General features: G+C 42.2%; 1 protein-coding gene across 2 annotated transcripts in view; it reads left to right on the top strand.

Moving 5' to 3' along the window:
• Nucleotides 1-20,228, top strand: part of CARS (cysteinyl-tRNA synthetase) — a 67,199-nt gene that overhangs the window by 31,824 nt on the left and 15,147 nt on the right. For both annotated transcript variants that reach the window (XM_019519710.1, XM_019519711.1), the window contains 7 exons: nucleotides 465-593; nucleotides 3,292-3,421; nucleotides 4,103-4,206; nucleotides 5,903-6,000; nucleotides 9,541-9,730; nucleotides 10,390-10,458; nucleotides 13,322-13,403. In XM_019519710.1, coding sequence (XP_019375255.1) covers nucleotides 465-593; nucleotides 3,292-3,421; nucleotides 4,103-4,206; nucleotides 5,903-6,000; nucleotides 9,541-9,730; nucleotides 10,390-10,458; nucleotides 13,322-13,403 — 802 coding nt within the window. The remainder of the gene's footprint in view (nucleotides 1-464; nucleotides 594-3,291; nucleotides 3,422-4,102; nucleotides 4,207-5,902; nucleotides 6,001-9,540; nucleotides 9,731-10,389; nucleotides 10,459-13,321; nucleotides 13,404-20,228) is intronic.

Raw genomic sequence — 20,228 nt, forward strand, 5'->3', positions numbered from 1 at the left:
TTGAAACGCATCCTGTTTTTGTTAGCCCACCCCTGTAACCTATCCAAGTCTTGCTGCAGTCTTTCCCTCCCTACTAGTGTGCTCACCTCACCCCACCCCAAATTTTGGTATCAAATTATTTTGAAAACATCATGTAGAATATACAGCATGTAGAATATACTTCATATAGAATATACAGCAAAGGTTCTGCATATTGTATATATGGTATACAATTTTGAAGTTCAAAACTATTCTTTTCTCATAGATGTATTAATATCAATGTGGATGAAAATTGAGACTCTGTTCTCTCTTACACATTCTGTATGTCACTTTAAGGTACCGATTATATATTAGAGAAGAAACCAGTGAGGGAATATTACATACTATGTCAGGGTGAGAAGTAGTTTTTCCGTAAGAGTATCTTGGGTGGGGAGACAACAGAGAAAATTAACATACAAGGAAATAACTTGTTTCTCTCTAAACAGGGTCGTCCAGGATGGCATATAGAATGCTCTGCAATGGCTGGGTCTATTCTGGGAGAGTCAATGGACATTCACGGAGGGGGGTTTGATCTTCGATTTCCCCACCATGACAATGAATTGGCACAGTCTGAGGTAGATGAAGTTCTCATTCTTGGTCTTTAATTTCTATTACCTTATTGCTATACAAATGTAAATTTAACTGTAATTTCACAGATCCTTGCAATTGATTTTAAGATGGCATATAACCCTCTCAAAAACCTTAATTTTAATATGTAGTTTCTCTTAGCAGTTGATTATCTACACAATAGTGAAATTGATGCTACACAAATTTATGTCAAAGTGAACAAACTGAACAAAAGGTTCCATCTTTTCTTGGATGCAACACGCCTCCAAATAAAACACTCACCTTGTTATTGGAAGGCAGAATGTAGATAAAAAGAGTTTTCGAGAATCACGTCCAACTGTGTGACGTAAAGTAAGTCCTCATGGGTACGTACAGTGTCTAGGAAGCATGGCATCCTAGGAGACAGTCTGGGTGAGAGAGCAGGAACTTCTGGTGTAGCAGATTATTTCCCACAATGCCACCCATCCTGAACACTCTGAATTCTTTTACATGTGTAAGCGCTGCAGTGCAAAGCGCTTTGAAAAGATCCTGGCATGGCGATGCTTGCGGTTGTGTAAGTGGCAAAATGCACGTCAGCTTGGAGAAAATAGCAGTGGTGTGCTTTTGAATGAAAGCATCTTGGAGATGCTTTCATTCAAAAGCAGACCATTGCCATTTTCTCTGCATTGATGTGCATTTTGCCACTTACACAACTGCACACAGTGCAGCGCGGTGCACATCAGCTCCCATGAAGAGCAGACTCGATGAATCAAATCCACTCTGAAGCAGTGGATCTCCGGCATGTCCAAGAACTAAAAGGTACATGTATAAATGCCCTCTGTGTTCCCAGGAGGACTTACTCTGTCACACAGAGTTAGGCCCCAGACCTTAGCAAGGGCAGTAGTAAGACTCTTAATTCTTTGCTGTAAGTAGATCTTTATATAAGTTCTTGTAAATAAAGTGTTCTTTCCACATCACAAGCCTCATCAAGATCCTACCAACAGCTTACTTGTTGCTCCAGGCACAAGCTATAGCATTCAGTGAAGAGCTATAACTGAGAGGGTTAACACAAGATTCTGCCCCTCCACGCATCTTGGCAGCTTCATGGCATGCACAGTATGTCCAGGCCTACTTCTTTTCCAGCAAAGAAAACAAGTGCCCCATTTAAAACGTGTACCACATTTGTGGGGCTGATTTTGGGGGAGAGGGGTGAGGAAGGCATGAGAAAATATAGTAATTTACCATACTCAAATGTAGGACACAGTTTTTTCCCGCCATTTTACATTGAGGGGAAAAAAGATCCAGGCCCGCTCCATCCTGGGACGTAGAGCAGATGGTTGTTTTGGCAACAGTCCAGCCCTGCAGCAGCTGTTGTGGCAGCAGCAGCTCTGTGAAGCCCTGCAGCTGGGGTAGGGGCCACAGCTACTGCCACCACTGCTGAGTGGTCAGGCTGAGGCCAGAGCAACCATCTGTTCCATGTCCCATGCTGGAGCGGGGCCAGGGCTGGAAGGTAAGCAGGTGAGGCATTTGAGGGCAGAGGCACCTAGTGCAGGGGAGAGTGGGCAGAGGCATCTAGAGGGAGGGGAGAACAGGCCACAGGGAGAGGCAGAGATGGTGGTGAGGCAGGTGTGGGGTAGACACTATGGGGGGGCAGTATAAATTCCAGGGTGTACAGGCACAGGGGTGTCAGAGCAACCAGCAAGGGCTGCAGGTAGTGGGGAATGGGAGACGGGGCAGGGACTGTGTGGGGGAGAGCAGGCACCAGGGCACATAGGTATGGGTGGAGACAGGCAGCAGGGGGCAAGCCATTTGATCCCCCCACCACCTGCCCTACTATGGTTCCCCCCACTGTTTGCCTCCCTGCCACTGTTTGCCCTGCTACCGCAGTACAGGGGAAAGAGGGAAATTTTATGACACCCTCCAATAGTTAGATTCTAGACACAGAAAATTATAACAAACCTATACATTTTATGTCTAGAATCTTACTGGGGGTCATTTTAAAATCAGAATAGTCTTGGATTTGGGTTAATACTGTTTCCCATTTCTTTTCCAGTCACAAAAAATATTCTATATATAAAACTGCAGTGGGTTGAAAAATGTAAGGCAGAATTATGAGCTCTGATGCTGAGCCTTTACTTTTAATAATAAAAAAGCTTTTTTCAAAAATAAAACGTGAAACTAATCTAATAAATTTCACCTTCATTTAAGAAGAATTTTCATCTCTGATTTGCCCTTCCCTGATTTTAATAACTCAAGCAGTAGCACATTGTCACTCTTGTGATTTAAGCCCTGCTTTATTTTTCCATGTTCAGAATGACTTTGGAGTAAATATGCTGGTGGTACATCAGTGTGCCCAATCCTGCAGTCAATTCTGCATTAATGAGACTTTCCCTCCTTCAGTGGGACTCCCAGCAGATGGAAGACTTTGTCTATACAGAACCTGTTGTAGGAGTGAACACATAGTCTATAAATGGTATTATATTGTTCTAAGATTTATGCAGTATTTTGCAGCTCCTGATTAAGGACATTGACTTCAGAAAACCAATTTTAAAATTTTCCATTGGAAAAATTCCCTTGACAGAAATGTCCTACTTAGAGTAAAAAAAAAAAGTAACGGAGGCATGGTATCATCATAGTGCTTTTGTTTGTTATCCTTTTGGTCGTTTGGCAACCAACTATGTATGCATGCATAACAAATGACCTTCCTGTTTTTTGATTTTGTTGCAGGCATATTTTGAAAATGATCACTGGGTCCGTTATTTTTTGCATACTGGTCACTTAACAATTGCTGGCTGTAAAATGTCCAAATCTTTAAAGAACTTCATTACCATCAAAGATGCACTAAAGAAACATACAGGTAGATGTTTATCATGGAAATTACTTTTTGGAAAGACTGCAGAAGTGCACTTTTTATTTTGGTAGAAAAATTGGGAAAGAAAGAAATCAGTTTAGGAAAAAAGGCTCATAAAAAAACATAAATCTGAACAGTGTTTTTTCTTGTAGATTCCCTGAAAAAAATGGAGATTAGCCAATTTTGGTTCTGTTTTAACTGAACTTGTGCTTAATGTTTTTAGTTCATAATACAATAGGCTAGCTCCGGTAGCATACTGTAGTCCAATAGTACATTGGAATGTAAGTGAAACTAATTTAGAAGGGAATAAAGGGAGGGTGGTTCACTGATTAGAATATTAACCTGGGACTGGAGGACTGAACTCATGTTTACGCCTTGGTACAGAATTTTGGTGTCATCTTGGGTAGGTCACACAGGAGGCAAGAAGATTTAAAGGTGTTTATCTACATAAAGCTGTAGCTATGTACCTAGTAGCCTTTTCAAAAGTCTCAAGGTGCCTTGTTCCCACTAGGTGTGTCTCAGTTCCCCATCTGGAATATGGGGATAATAGTGCTTCCCTATCTCATGGGGTTTTAAGATAAGCATGTTAAAGACTGTGGGCACCTGGATACTATAGTATTGGGGGCCATGGAAGTACTTCGGATTATTATGACAATTTTTCCTCATGCCTTCTAAAACTCATTATAGCAAGGCAATTACGATTGGCTTTCCTGATGCACTCTTGGAAGGACACACTGGATTATTCAAACAACACCATGGAATCAGCTATTCAGTATGAGAAATTCATGAATGTAAGTAAGATTTCTTTTCCCCTGCCATCCCAACTTTGTGCTATTGTACACACCATTTAGTGGAACTCACTCCTAAAAGGAGCCACAGGTTAAGTCTACCAAGATGCACATGGCTTATTTTAGGCCCCTACATTCAAAATTGAGAGCCTTGGAATCTCCACGTGGCTGCTGCTTGACCCTAGACATTATTAAAGTCGGGAGACGCATCATTTTTGAACTGCTGAACATGTGCAGAGTCATCTGTGTCCTGATGCAGCTTAGCAGTTTGGCAGCTAGACCTCAGAAGGATTCACAGACTAAGCATTCCCCTGCCTATCTCACTTGCAGGGTCTGTCTCAGTAGGCAATTTCAGAACATGTCTTCCAGATCCGGCCGTGCACAAAATGCAGCCAAATAGGAGGAATTACTACTCCCTTATACACAATAGTAGGTTGTATCCCAGATGAGTTAATTAACTACCAAGATGTAGTTGCAGGTCTCTCAAACTCTGGCCCAATGAGGAGTCAAAACTTTCTTAGACTGAATAGCTTCAACAGAAGAAAATGAGGCTAACCCATCTTAGAATACTGTAGCCCAGGGGACTGGGCCCTTTCCTGCGAAATAGGGATTATGAGTTTGAATCCTTCCTCTGCCTGAACCTGAATCTCCTTCCAGGTCAGTACACTAGTCATTGGTCTGATTTGCATGAGGCAGCACACCACCATCACTTCCTTGCTGTGTTCTACAGTGAAAGACGGACCTGTCTTAGGTACCTAACTCCACCAGAGGATGTGAATCTGAAGTGGAGGGAGTTAGGTACCTAACTTTCTGCTCCTTATTCCTGTCACACATGTCACAATTCTGCCCTTCTTGGAATGCCATCTTAAGTGAGGCATGTTTCTGAAATGAGAGGTGCCTGATAAGGTTAATGTGAATTGCAGAACAGTCTGTATAAAAGAAAAAAAGCATTGCATCTACCTGAATCAAGTTTCTCAGATTGCTGCTACTTAGCCCTTCCTTTCCATAATATCTAATTTGATACATACTCTTTTTTTTGTAACACGCAATATACAATTTAATTTTATTTGGTGAATTGTAGTTAAGGACAATTGGTTTGAGGCAACAGAAAAAACCCCAAACAATACAGATTGCATACTCTCTAGGCATTAGAAATGAACTGTTGTTTCAAGAAAATTCATGGGAATCTAATAAGAGGAAAGTAATAATGTATTAGTAAGTATCAGAAATACACCAACAACAAAAAAGTATGTTTGTTTATTTCCCAAACACATATCTTAGGTTTCCACAGCCTGGAATAAAGCAGGCAATGAGAAGATATATAACAAGTGTAGACCATCATTAGCCCATTTTGTCCACAGTTGGCAGCATGCTTAAAACTTGTCACAGGAATTCCCATTTAAAACTTGTCATTCTTTTTTTATTTTTTATTTTTTTAATGCAGTGGCTTTTAATTAGATCTTTGTATGTTATGTAGACTTGCAGTGTAGACATAGAATAGCTTAACAACCATAATGTGATGTATTGTGTAATGGAAACTATACACATTTTGTGTTTTCTGTTAAAAAGTCAGGCCCTGGCTTTAGCAGTGTCCAAGAAATCAGTATTTTTAAAAAGTTAAATAAAAATATACTTTGTAGAAATCAATACTGAGTGTATAGAATTCAAGTTGATTTCAAAGTCTATCCTTCCTTTCTAGGAGTTCTTTTTAAATGTGAAGGACATTCTTCGGTCCCCTACTGAAGTTACAGGCCAGTTTCAGAAATGGGAAAGCCAGGAAATAGAGCTGAATAAAAGGTGAGTGAGGTAGGTTTATTCTGACATTTTGTATAAGCACTTATGGCCCCCTTTTCTCCAATGGCCATTTCCTTTTCTTGACCCCATGATACCATATCTAGTTGCATACCACATGCTTCCAAAAAAACGTATACACCTTGTTATGGGAAGGAAAAATGAAGAAGAAAAAAAAAGATTTTACCAGAATTTTAACTGCCACACCTTGGGCTAAACATGGCTGAATGCTGGTACTGGACAGGAGAGAGAGAGCCCACTCCTCAGTGTCACTCTTGAAAGGTACACTCTGCCTCTCCCTCCTGGGTTGGGAAAGAAGCACAGCTCATGGAAGCCATTGTAGTAAACCACTATATGACAGTCATTACATGCTTTTAATCTGGTGCAGGAAATCATGTTCCCTGCTTAACATGCATGTCTCAATTTTGGAGGGATGATTTTTTTGGGGAAAGATGTGTTGTATGCAAGTAAATATGGTAATACTTTACATTGCTATAGCAGCTTCCATTGAAGATGGAAGTATCTTACAAGCTAATGACCTTATCCCTGCAACAGCTTTAAGATGTATGGGTGGCATGATGCTAATGACACTAATGTGCCCAATTACTGCACACCATTATGTTTAAGTATTGAAAGGGGAATTTCTCTGATTTGAATCTGTGCTTGGTTATGTGTCCGTGAGTTTCTTCCCTACTTGAAACATGATACAATTAACTGATCACAATGATGTAATGGGTTTGAATTGTAGTAATAATAATCCTTGGCACTTGCATAATACATTAACATTTTCAAAGTGCTGTGGGGAAATCAAGACATTGAAGTAAAGATTCTTGTCCAGAATGATTGAACAAAAGATAAGACCTGTGATGCTTCTGACTCGGTCTTCTCAGCTTAGGGCTATGGAATAGTGATATTGACACTCTGGTCATTTTACCATTAGCTGTTCCTTTTCCACATTGTAATGAAATCCTCCATCGGTGGATATAACACAAACTGCTTTATACACTATTTAATTTTTTTAACAAAGAAACATTCATCACAGCATTTCCTTGGAAGTTACCAAAGTCTAATAAAGAAGTATAATGCATGGCACAAAGAAAGAATTAAAATGCCAGGAAAACCTGCTTGTTGGAATGCTAGTGATTAACAAAGATCCAGGTTTTCAGTTTCCCATGGGAAAACAAAAAACCCTATGGATTTTCCCTTTTAACTGAGAAAAGTATGGATTTTTCAGTTAAATGGAGAAACACATAAATCTTCCACTTTTTCAACGAGTTCTCTGCAAGCTGGCAGAGTTCTAGCCTGCAGGGGGGCTGGGGTCAGCATGAGGAGGGTAGTAAGGCATGGGGCACCATGTGCATGTGCATGCTCACACATGTACATGGCTGCCAGACAGCCTGGAGAGCAGCTCCTGTAGGCAAATCTGGCATGGGGGCAGGGCAGGGATTGAGGACCCATAGTGAGGGAGGCAGGGAGGGAGTTGGGCAGGGCTGGTGCTGGGGCTACTGCCCAACGGGGGCAATGCATGGAGTTTGGGACCTGGGGCTGGAGCATATGACTGCAGGGCCTGGGTGGTGGGTGGGATAGAGCCGTGGGTGACTCATCTTGTGGAGCAGGAGGGCACTGCCTGTGGGGAATGGGGGGGCACATGCCCCCCAGATTTGTGCATGGGGCAGATGCGGGTTGCCCACTGCGGGCTTGGGCTGTGCGCCGTGCTGTCCTGCCTGTGCAGCCCAGCAGGCAGGACCCGGCGTATCAGAGCAGAGCAGGGAGGAGAAGCTTGATGCCACTGCTGTGAGCTCCCCCCCTGCCCTGGCAAAGCACCGCCAGCCTGCCTGGCAACAGCGGGTGTGGTCGCACACAGCTGGTGTCTGCTGCTGGGTGGGCAGGGGGCATTTTGCTGGCAGCATGGAGCTTCCAGCAGTGGCACTGAGCTTCGCTGCCAAGCCCCACTCTGCCCTGCTGCACTGGGTCCTGCCCACTGGGCCATGGGGGGAGGGCAGCAAGGCAGAGAGCCTGAGCCCACAGTGAACAGACTGCACCTGCCTGCCTGCCCCCACCCCTCCCCCCAGGGCTCCACTGCAGTCATGCCACCGGTGGGGGAGGGGGAGTTGGGCTCCATGCTCTGCTCTGCCCCAGTAGCCACCATCTTCTGTAGGCAGCAGCCAGAGCTCAGGTGCTGCTGCAGCGGGCTGCAGCCTCAGGTCCCTGGCTCTGTAGCCTTGGCAGCTGGAGGCCCCCTCTGGCAGACTTGGGGTGGTGGGGGGCTGTGGGTGGGGAGTTAGTGGCACCATCAGGGGTGGGGGGCTGTGGCTTGGGAGTGAGGGACTTGGACCTGCATCCTGGTGCGCTAAGGGGCAGGGGGAGCTCTGATGTTCCACAGTAAAATACCCAAAATCAAATACCAAAATTTATAGGTGCTTAGAAGTTATTTTGTTATAGTGATTGAGGCACTGGTAGGCTTCCAAATTGCTTTAAAAATATAAATATATCAATAAAACATTGTGGTCACTTGATACGATATATAGATATATAGTGACATTTCATTTTAATCATGGATTTTGCATTTTTAATTAGAATTTGCAGTTTTTATCAGAGAATATGCAGTTTTTAAAGAGAGAAAACCAGGATCCTTGGTGATTAAATTGTCAGGCTAGTTTAGACTTGGAGACGGAAGTGTGCAGTGCTGGATTTCCAAGTTCAGTTGTACCAATTTATTACTGCACTGCATGAATTTCTACTTAATACAGAGCAGTGAGAGAAATTGAAGGTTATATAAGAAAAATCTTAAAATACTGAATCATGAATTAGAAAAGAGAGGATAAAAGGAGTTGGAAAGATAATATTTGCTTCTTCCCTTTTTTGATTCTTTCTGTCCCTTATCTTTCTCCGTTCTCTTTCCCTTTCCTCTATGGAGCAGATGATGCCCTTTGGAATGAAAGTTAAAGAAATTCTCTCAAAAATAAATCTCTTTTGCAAAATGATCTAGGGAAGACACAGATTATGTATTACAAATTGGGGTTCTCAACCATAACTGCTTAGATGGAAATTTTCATGATGTCTACTTGGAACAGCTTTAGAGCATGTTGCTTCTAAGTAAGTTTTTCCCAAATCAGTGCTCCTCATGAGGAATGCATTCAGTAGAGTGTAGAGCTGGTACAGCATGGGGACACAGCTGCACCAGAGACTGGGAAAACAAGTTGTATGGCTTTTAAAACATTTAGAGTTGCTATAATGTAAGATAAAACTAATTTGTTTGCACAGCTGCCACCTGTTGGATAACACAGTCTGCCTCTGGCCTTGGGAGCCATACTGAAGTAATATAATGTTTGCCTTGTTTTAAATATTTGAACAAAATAGCTTGTACAATGAAATCTAACATACCCTTTCTTAAATTAACCTTTTTTCAAATACAGACTAACCAAGGAAAGGAGATACCATTTTGAATTCCACTTTGGGCTTCTAAGAAACATTCACCAAGGATTGATGGGGCACAGGTATGTTTAATATAAATGGTAAACTTAGTCTGTTCTTCTCTGGTTTTAGCTTTTATGACAAGAAGGCAGCAGTTCATGAAGCACTGTGTGACAACATTGACACCCGCACTGTCTTGGAAGAAATGCGATCTTTAATCAGTCAGAGCAACTCCTACATTGCTGCAAAGAAGTCTGCCAGACTGATGCCAAATAGACTTTTGCTGGAAAGCGTCAGTTCTTATCTCACTCAAATGCTAAAGGTACGTGTTACCTTTACATAAAATTAAAATAAAGGTGCCAATACAGAGCCCAAATGCTATAGTGACGTTTCCCCAAATATAGTTATATATATAGATGAGTGACTACAGTGACGGGAGCAGTTTGGATTTAAAAATAAAATGCTAATCCATGGGTACAGTTGGAACAACCTGGAGTTCTCTCAGCTGTGTTTTCAGTTTGATTATATTTGGTAAATGGTAATAAAGACAGAAAAATTAGACAGTAAAAAAAGCTGTGAACTGAAGTCATGGGATTAATGTCACTAAGATAGGGACGGGCAATTATTTTGGGTAGAGGGCCGCTTACTGAGTTTTGGGAAGGCATCGAGGGCCACATGACAGGCAGCCGGGGGCAGATAAATATTAATTTTCTAAATTTTTTAGGGACCTCACAGGCCAGATAGAATGGCCTGGCAGGCCATATCCGGCCTGTGGGCCACATTTTGCCCACCCCTGCACTAAGACAGCTTGACTGTCAGTTGTTTGGGATGCTTTATGACTAAAAGAAATCTCCTTGTGAGCTTCTAAAGAGATGTAGATAAATCAGATGGGTTTTTCAGATCTTAATATATTTTATTTCTGCCACCGAGGTACCTTTTCTTTAATGTGTAAATCCTTTTAATTTCCTTTTCCGTGAATAGATTTTTGGTGCCATAGAAAGTGATGAAATTGTCGGTTTCCCTGTTGGAAGAAATGGCCAGAATGTAAATGTAAGTGGAGAACAAAGTGCACTATGACAGCTTACTCTGTTCTGCTGTACAGTTTGGCAGACTACATTAAAAAACAGCTACATGCAGATAAATTCCATTCATTTGTTTTTAACAGTGTCTGTCTGAAATAATTCCATTAACATTAATTGAGAGATTTTACACTTACTCAGGGGCTAGAGAGCAGAATTTTATTGTGGGATCAGAATCTTTATCTCTAGTTTAATGATGGATAAATGGGGGCTGTGATAAGGTGGGAAAAAAACAGATGATTTTATTTTCTAAGTAATGAAGTCAGGCAAGAAAGAAGGAACCATTTTGACTCTAGACCAGTCGTGATCAACCCCTGGCCTATGAGCCAAAGCTGGCGCATGGCCACATATCATCCAGTGTATGATACAGGTTATGAAATTTGATGACAGGAGAGCAGTGGTACCACTCCCCACCTGTGGGGAGCCCCAGGCCCTGTGCACTGGCCCAGCCTCCTGATTCCAGTGCACAGGGTCAAGCAGAGGTGGCTCTGGGACCCAGGACCCAATCCTAGTATGGTGGGGCTGCTGGAGGTGGCACCAGGCATCTGGGACCCAATCCCAGTGTGCTGAGTGGGAATGGCTGGTGTCAGGCCCCTGGGGACCAATCCTGGTGGGAGGGGGTAGTGCTGGGGTCCTGGGAACCAATCCCAGCATGTTGGGTAGGAGAGGGCAATACTAGGCCCCAAGTGGCTAATCCCAGTGCACTGAGCAGGAAGAAGAGGTGCCAGGCCCCCAGGGATGAATCCTGGTGTGTGACAGTGAGAGGGGGCAGTGTTGGGCCTAGAGTCCGGTACTGGCATGCAGGGCTCATTGTGGCTCATGGACTGGCTCCACCCCACTTATCTGATCATTTGGGCCAAAAGGTTGGGCCACCACTGCTCTAAACCATACTTGCTAAAGTGAAAGGCTCCTTGCAGATACTTATTACTATATAAATAATTTTAAAAATAAAAGCAACAAAAGAGCTTATTGAGGGGTAACCCAAAAGGTAGCTGAGAGACAGTTGTTTGATCCTGATTTCCTTGTTTTCTGGTCTCCCTATAGTACGCATAATGAAGAGTTATGGGTCAAATTTTATTTGGTTCTCAAAGACAGTGATTTTTCTTGACACTAGTTGGGACACATTTGCTGGAGCTGCTGATAGGCTCACCTCTTTCACAAGGGAGTGATAATGATTTCTTCTCAGAGAGAAAATCCAACTTGAAAATACCGTAGCTTCCGTGTGTGTATGCATGCATGTGTGTTCAGTACAACATCCTTTGTGTCACCGCTCCAAACATCATCATGTGAGATCATTCAGATGTAAGCACAATACATGTAGAATCATGTTATTGACTTCAAGTCATTTTTCTCTTTTTTCACACTTGTAGTGAAGAGTTTACTGTGTATCTCATATAAAAAATCATGAATATTGGATTTTTAATGGAGCTCCGAATTAACAAAAACTGTTGTCTTCAATTCCAACAGAAAGGCTACAGCCTTGTTCATTATCTTGCATAGATGAAATAAAAAAATGTTTCTGAGAGAACTGGCAGCACTTAGAAAAAAATGTGCCTAGCAAAAGGACTAGCGTTAGCCTAGGCAACAAGCAAAATTTTTCATTGTTCTAAAAACACTGTCAAGGTTAATAGGCATCAAAACATTCTGAACTTGGAGTAGGATATAAAACTGTAGAGTTCATTTAATATATTAAATCTCCTGTTTTTGTGAAAACTCATGTCATTTTAAGCATCAGAAGTCACTGTTAGCAGCCCCACACCTGTTAGCAAAATTGTGTTTTGTATTTTTAAAGAAAGAGGCTTGGATTTTCACCTATTAAATTATCAGTTGTTTGATCCTTAATTTTTTTTAAAGATACATGTTAGAAAACAATGCATGATATTTATTTTCCCAGTGTTCTCTCCTTAAAAATTCTTGTTTTCATGAATGTATAGGCACCTACCTTCCATGCTTTTCTTGTTCTTAGCAAAATTGTCCAGCTGAATGTCCAAGCTGTTTTTTTTTTATACCTGTCCAAAGCCTAATTTCAGGCAGTTGGGTGCATTTACATAGACTACGGTGGTTCTTTGGCACCTTGTCCATGAGTGGTGATGAGGAGGTAAATAGATCTGAAAAGGGGACCAACTCCACAAAGGGATAAACTTTTAAAAATCAGCATGTATTCAATGCCAACCTTTTTGTCTCCCTTTCCCTCTGTTTAAAGAAATATTTGGAATAGTTGATCTTAAATGCTGGGCTTCTGCACTTAGGATATCCCAAACAGCATTGGGGTGCAGTGCTCTTGTGTGAACAGCAACAGTTCATGTGCCTCTGTCACCTTTGAAGCAGAAGTCTTGAGATCTGTCATGGGGTTTTTACAAGGACATTTTCTTTCACCTGAGTTCACTGACTCTTATTTTGTTGCCAAAGCAGAGCCTAGAAATGCAAATTACTCCTTTTTTTTAAGCTGCAGAAAGCAAATAAAATCCTAGTAACCTGCTGTTTGTGGAATGGTTCTGTATTCTGATGTGAACATGACTTCAGGGCAGGTGCTTAGTGATACTCTTGTGTGCTTTCTCTTGCAAGCTGTTTTACTTGAATAAAACAGACTACTGAACATGAAGGGACAATTCCTCAGTTGATGTGAATTCCAATAGCTCTATTGAAGTCAATGAAACTGACAGTATACACTAGCAGAGGACCCGCTGCGAGAGGTCAGTTATACTATACTCCATGTAACTCCCTAGAAAAACAGGGCTGAATTTAGCCCCAAAGTGCACAGATATCAAACAGTTAAGGGAAAAAAAATGAATATAAATTATCACAACCTAATCATCAACATATTTGTTCCACAGCTTGAGTCTACAGTCATGCCGTACCTACAAGTTTTGTCCGAGTTCAGAGAAGGCGTGAGACAAATTGCCAGAGAGAAGAAAGGTGAGGGTTAGTTTTTCAAACAATTACAGCTGTGATTTAAAGAGGTGGGCAGAAATTAAAGGAATGGTTTCTAAATATGCAGATTGCATAGCATCTCTTGCTTAAAGAATAAAGGTAGCAGATTATATTTCCGTGTATGTATTCAGAATTAAACCAGAGTTTGGATGTTTTTGTGTGTGATTTGTCCCTTTTAATTATGACACTCGCTTCTTCAAGACAATGTATGTTTACTTAACTTGTTAAAGTATCCAAAAAATCATGTCTGTGTCATGGGCAGAAATCTCATTTCACGTAGTACCTAAAGTATGCTGTGTACTTTCCAAACTTGAAAGCAGACGTGTTTCCTTCTGTGAAGGAGAAGGTGGTAGAAGGGGAGTGGGGAGGTAGTAAATAGTTACTGGGCATGTCTACATGTGTATTTACGCATGTGCCCTGAGAGCCAATCAGGAGAGCAAGCTGGGGTGGCAGTGGGGGTGGGGAGGTGCTGCAGTGTGCTGTGTGGGGCCAGCTGTGCCCGGTGCGCCCCTCCCCCTCATAAGAGCCACGCGTACTCCCATGACCTTTCCAAGTACCCCATGGGTATGCGTTCCCCTGGTTGAGAACTCTTGCTCTAGATAGTTTGTATTCAAATAGGCCAAGATGTTCTTTCATCTGGTAACATAGTATTGTAAATCCCCAGACAGTATTTTATGATCTCTTTAGAGCATTCATATGGGAGTCTGCTGCAGGTTGTTTTGGTCTCTTTTTCTTAAAAGCTTTGATGCTGCTCTGCATGTTGGCAGCAGAACTGTTATGTTACAAATGCTGTTCTATTAATCTCTCTTTGATTGCACTGGTTGATTAGCCACTAATGGATTTCTTATTATTCTGCCTACTGTTCCCTGTGGATTTTTATGCATCTTCAGTGTGCAGTTGATACTAATTTTCTGGCAACTAATCTTAGAACTGAGATTGGGCTTGAAGGCAAAATAAGAAATTGATTTTTATTAAATGGATTGGATTGAGTGGGGTTGATAATTGCTGGCAAAGAATCTAACAAAGTGCTTTTCTACCATTGTGTAACTCATTAGCAGTTAGGATAACTATCTCATAAGCACAACGACACACTTTGTTATATCTGAATGGTTGCGTTACCAGCAAGTTATGTATGCCTGGCTGATCTTGCAAATAGTTTTCTGTCAATTCTATTGCGTGTAAGTTTATATAGGTAAAAAAGTTGCATATGCTCCAGTCCAGAATTTGATTTTACCAGTAAAACAGTTCACAAGGCATGCCATTGCCTTGTCATTTACAGTCTGGGAACCTTGCAAAAGAAGCTGAGGGAGCTATTACAAAGTGCATATTCAAACATCCTTGAATAAACTCTTTTCTTTAACCAGAATAGCTAACATTGAAACATGTGAATAAAAGCCTTTATTTCACAAAGGCTAGAAGACATCTGAATCTCTGAGCCAGTTAGTCATTCTCTATATATTTAACCTGTGAATATTTCCTGTGAACAGGGTAAATGGGGAAAGGAGAATGTTGATAGTGCTCAATAGGTGTAGAGTGGGTAAAACTAACTAACTGAAATGCTTTTCATAGTTTCCAGAAAGCATTAATGGGTTTTTTAATCCTTTCCATTGTATAAAGTAAATTCACATTCTTTATTTCAGTACTTGAGAAAATTCAAAAGTCCTGCAGTGTCTGTCTCAGTGATAATACATATTTGCAGCAGACATGTTGCTCTGTCGCAGGGTTTTCAATGCTAGAGAATTTTCATTTGTAGCTTATTGCTTATTTGGGTGGAATTTTTCTTTCTAGGGTACTTGCCAACAGTATATTGTCTTATTGTACAGTTATTTATTTCTGAAATCTGTTTATTCCTTCACTGTTATCAAGGAATCTTTTGCAGCATGTTGTAAGCAGGTAGGTGGGCACCACCTAACACTGTATCCTGAACAGAGTGGGAGAAGTTACTCTCTTTTCTTAAAATATCAGACTGAAGAGACATTAGGACAAGCCACAGTGATTCTTACTGTACTTCCTTTTTTATAATGCCATAATGTTTAGAGTACCTTAAAAACCATCACCCCTGCTAAATACCTTTATTTTACCTGTTCCTGTGGCCAACACAATTGAAGTTTATAAGAGATGTGAAGAGTGGGCATGGGTAGATCAGGGGTTTTGAAAAGGGATGTGCAGGCAGTGTGGTGCATCATCATATATAATGCAACATGTCTTTTTCTCCAGTTAAAGTGAAAGTAGAAGACTTGCTAATATACTAGGGACCCAGGGCTGTATTTATTCAGTTTAAGAACAAAGTACAAACAAAAACAATGTTATTGGAACATGTGCCAATTTGCTATCTTATATACAACAAACTAGGTAAAAATAGTCCAAAATTGTTATTGTATTAGTCTTGTAGTCATTGTAGTTAAATAGTTACTCAGATTTGTTAAAAAAAAACAAAAAAAAAACTACCCTCCTTTAGCAGCTTGACAATGGATAGGCAGAAAGATAACTTGATTAATGGAACATCAAGAACATTAAAAAGGAGAGGATTGTTAACACCTATGGAATAAAAAGAGATTAGCAAGAATCAGGGAGATTATAATGAGCCATGAAGCCAATTGATTCCTCAGCCCTGCCTGAATAGAAATGCTGCAGTGTCTCCTGGGTAGCTGGTTTTAAAATTTGGGTGGAGCAAAAATCAAAGTGGAGTGCAACTGTACCACTTTCCCCACCCCCCTTGCCCCAGATCTTCCCCTGAGACTGGGTAAGGAAAAAGCTTATAAAGGAATATTGTGTAGCTACTGCTTCATTCCTGAACAATGTGCAGCTGAGCAATGCTGATGAGACAGCACCAAATATGGTTTTTCTGTTAGTCCTTTCTGTAGGCTCTTCCATGGGAATAGCATGTTAGGATTGCTTTAGTTGGGGTCCATGAACAAAAAACCCAGTCACAGCCTCTCATACAGGTGACACCACAAATGGAGAAATAGCATAGTTTACCCCTACGGGAGCATGTGGAGCTTTTCTGCACTCTTCACAAGGCCTCATTTGATGATTGCTTCTGATAAATTATGAATATCTCCTGTATAAATCTCTCATTCTCTGGTGCCCTGAAGAATTTTTCCTTGCTTAAGTTTTTTTAATTATTCATAGTTTCAGATAAGTAAATATTTATAACTGAAGCAGCCACTGCTTTTATTATACAAGAATGGATGCATCAGAAACAGTGCTTGCATTATGTTCACAACTTTTTCACGTAAGCTAGTCAACACCTTTTAGTATTCTTAGTTTCTCTTAATTGGCTTCGCTACATGTGCCTGGGAGAGGGATTTGGCCCATTGTGTCCACCCACTGAGAAGTAAGAAAAGCTTAATTCACTGCAGACTAAAGCAAACACCCCTGTACCAAATAGGATGCTTTCACAGACAAGCAAGTACAGGTTGACTCAAGGTCAATTTTTAGGGAAAAGCAGATGAGAAATGGTGGAACAGGATGTCTGTTCTCTTTAAGGATAGTAGGGATTAGGAGCCAGTTAATCTCGGTTCATGGTGTGGTTCTTAAAATCCCGGAGAAGATGATGATCTAGGGAAGAGTAGTAGGTCATGTTGTGATAGTCACTGTCCCCTGGGAATTTTTCTTGCTTGAGAAGGAGTTATTTTGTGTTTAATGCTTGTGGATCAGGAGCCTTGGGGTGGTTCCTCTCCTCCCAGTCATCAAGAACAAACTCTGAGAAAGAGGGCTGCACCTATTTTTTGCCTTTTCACCCATACTGAGGAGATGTGAACAGCTTAAGGACTAATGCCTGTGGATTGTGGCCTAGCCCAGGAAATAAATGTACTTGAGCTGCAGAAAGGTCCTGTGGTTGCAGCTAGCCTGAGTCAACACAGCTCCAAGAAGGAAGGCAACAGAACTTCTGAGCCAAGTGAAGCAGCCTACTTGGACCTGCACAGGAAAGGCTCTGGGACTCCTAAACTAAGTGGAAAGGGGACGGGCAAAAGGAGTCTGTATTTTGAAAAAAAAGATATAGGAGGGAACTGATGGTAGAATACTTGCAAGGCCGTATAAGATCATGAGGTGACACCCTGAGATGACATCTGCCCACACAGAGGTTGCTGACACTGCGCAAAGGCACAGACTGATTTTTAGCATTTGGACCATCTGTGTTTAATGCATCAAGGTTAGCACAGCTGAACAACCCCTCTGGAACAGTAATTTATGGTAGCCCAGGTGAGTGCTTTGGAGACTAAAACACACACTGGATGCTTACTTAATACTTGAGAAATGTGAACAAGTTGCACTATTCCTTATACAGCATATTTAAAAATACTTTTAAATATATGTTTATATTACATTTACTGAAACAGGAGTGCAGGAGAAACTTATCTAGAGGAAAGGCCTACTTATTAAAAGCTCATACTGTCAGCTGATCCAAATCAATCTTACCACATTTAGTAACCATTTTCTCCTAAATGAGACTATGAATCAGACAGTGATACTAACCTGTGATTGCCAACCCCATAAATATATCCAGAGGAAGCTATAATTCCTTGTGTTGTTTTAACTGCTTCTGCTGTTCCTCATCCTTTCTCATTGCTTACATTTGTTTGACTAAACATATTATTTTTCTCTAAAGTCTCTTGAGTGGTATTTGTTTTCAGATAAGTGAGTGTAAATAGTGAGGGTCTCAATTTTGGTAATTAAGGATACAGTGTACTTTTACAAGAAAAGCCATAGTCCCTTTGCCAGTTGCAAATTAGCTACATCATTCTTCTGAAATCTCTCTCTGATTTTGCAACTGCCTAACTTGGAAAGAGCTAGGAAGAGGTAGGTAGGAAAAAAAAAACCATTGTAGGAAAGATAGTTTTTCAAGATCTGGTATGGCAGGACATATGCTTTTTTGGATCTGGGATAAATCCACTCACACATGACCTTTCTGTTGATATTGTGACTGAATTCTAGTTAAGAGAAAAATCAGAAAACCCAGAACCAGAGAATGAAGCTGGGATGCATGTCCACCCTTTCAGCTTGTTGGCATGTGGCGAGCTCAGTATCAGGGAGCTCCATAATCCTGGGCTCCCCATCTGCTGGCCTGTTTAAAAGACATGCATGCAGCCAGTAGACCTTTAAATAGTAAATCACCATGCTCCACAGCTCCCTGCATCATGGACCTTTTAAATGGTATATCTGAAGTTGGCTGACCTCAAGCCTTTCAAATATGCTGGTGTGGGGATCGCAAGATCATGGAGCTGCTCCCCACTATCAGGTTTCCTACATGTCCCTTTAAACTTGCCAGCCTCTGGGGAGTTTGGCATTGGAGGTGTTCAGCTCCCTGGGCTAGGGACAGACATTCAAAAGCCTGAATTGATTATGTCTTTGCAGGTTAGTCTAACTTGGCTAGGCTGAATTGGTTCCCAACCATACAGGCAATCCCTCTGGACTGAGGAAACTCAGGCACATCCCTGCAGTGGCTCAGGCTGGAAGCCAGAGGGTGCTAGAGCAGCCCTCCCTGCCCTTGCAGAGCTGAGCTGAGCTGGCTCCATAGTTTCATAGTTGGTAGGGTCAGAAGGGACCTAAGCAGAGCATCTAGTCCAGCCCCCTGCCATGGGCAGGAAAGGATGCTGGGGTCAAATGAACCCAGCTAGGTGGCTGGCTAGCCTCCTTTTGAAGACCCACAGGGTAGGGGCAAGCACCACTTCCCTTTGAAGTTGTTTCCAGCACCTAGCTGCCCTGACAGTGAAGTAGCGCCTCCTGATATCTAGCCTGAATCTACTCTCAGGCAACTTATGGCTGTTGTTCCTTGTTACCCCTGGTAGTGGATGTGGGGAACAGGGACTCTCCCACTGCATGCTGGTCCCCCTTGGCAAGTTTATAGGCAGCCACCAGATCTCTTCTCAGCCTTCTCTTGTAGAGGTTGAACAGGTTCAGGTCCCGTAGCCTCTCCTCGTAGGGCCTGCCCTGCTGCCCCCTGATCATGCGAGTGGCCCTCCTCTGGACCCTCTTGATGCTGTCCACATCCCTCTTGAAGTGCAGCACCCAGAACTGGACGCAGTACTCCAGCTGCGGCCTGACCAGTGTCACACAGAGGGGGAGGATCACCTCCTTGGACCTGCTCGTGATGCATCTATGGATACATGACAAGGTGCAGTTGGCCTTCCTGACCGCATCCCCACATTCGCAGCCCATGTTCATCTTGGAATTGGTAGTGATTCCAAGATCCTTCTCTGCCTCTGTGCTGACAAGAAGGGAGTTCCCCAGCCTGTAGGCTCCAGCAGGGCTCTGATTAGGGAGGGGTATAAACCCCGACCCTGCCTGCAGTCCCACGCTTTTCCCCATTTGCTGCTCAAGGGGCAGGAGTGTTGCCAGCCTGCAGCCCTGGGCTAGCACTCTGAGACAAGGGGGTGAGTGCAGTGCATGCATCTGTTGGTGATATGGAGTTTTTCACTCTCCCTCCCTGCTTCTTTATACAGTACTGTCTTCACCAAACTGACAGGCAAGCAAGCAGGGGTTGAAGGGGCTGATAACTGTGTTAATCACCCTTATCTCAGTGTTTATCGCTCCATTAAGACTGTTGATTCTACCTGTTGATCCAGTACGGACCCAGCATGCGGTCTGTTGTTAGCTAATACACATACATCTCCTCAGCAAGGCAGAGTGAAGGGGAGAATTCTTCCTTAGCACTGGGGGGCGGGGGGTGCAGAGAGGGAACAAACAGCTCTTAAACAGCATTTCCAAGATAGGACATTAAGCTACCTGTTACTTAGCTCCAAAAAGCCTGCCTGCCTTTGTCTATCCCACAGCACAGACTGTAGCCAGCATGTGGTCTGCTAGCTA

Source organism: Gavialis gangeticus, unplaced genomic scaffold (genome assembly GCF_001723915.1).
Source record: "Gavialis gangeticus isolate Ggan-Ray unplaced genomic scaffold, GavGan_comp1, whole genome shotgun sequence".
Classification (NCBI taxonomy): Eukaryota; Metazoa; Chordata; order Crocodylia; family Gavialidae; genus Gavialis; species Gavialis gangeticus.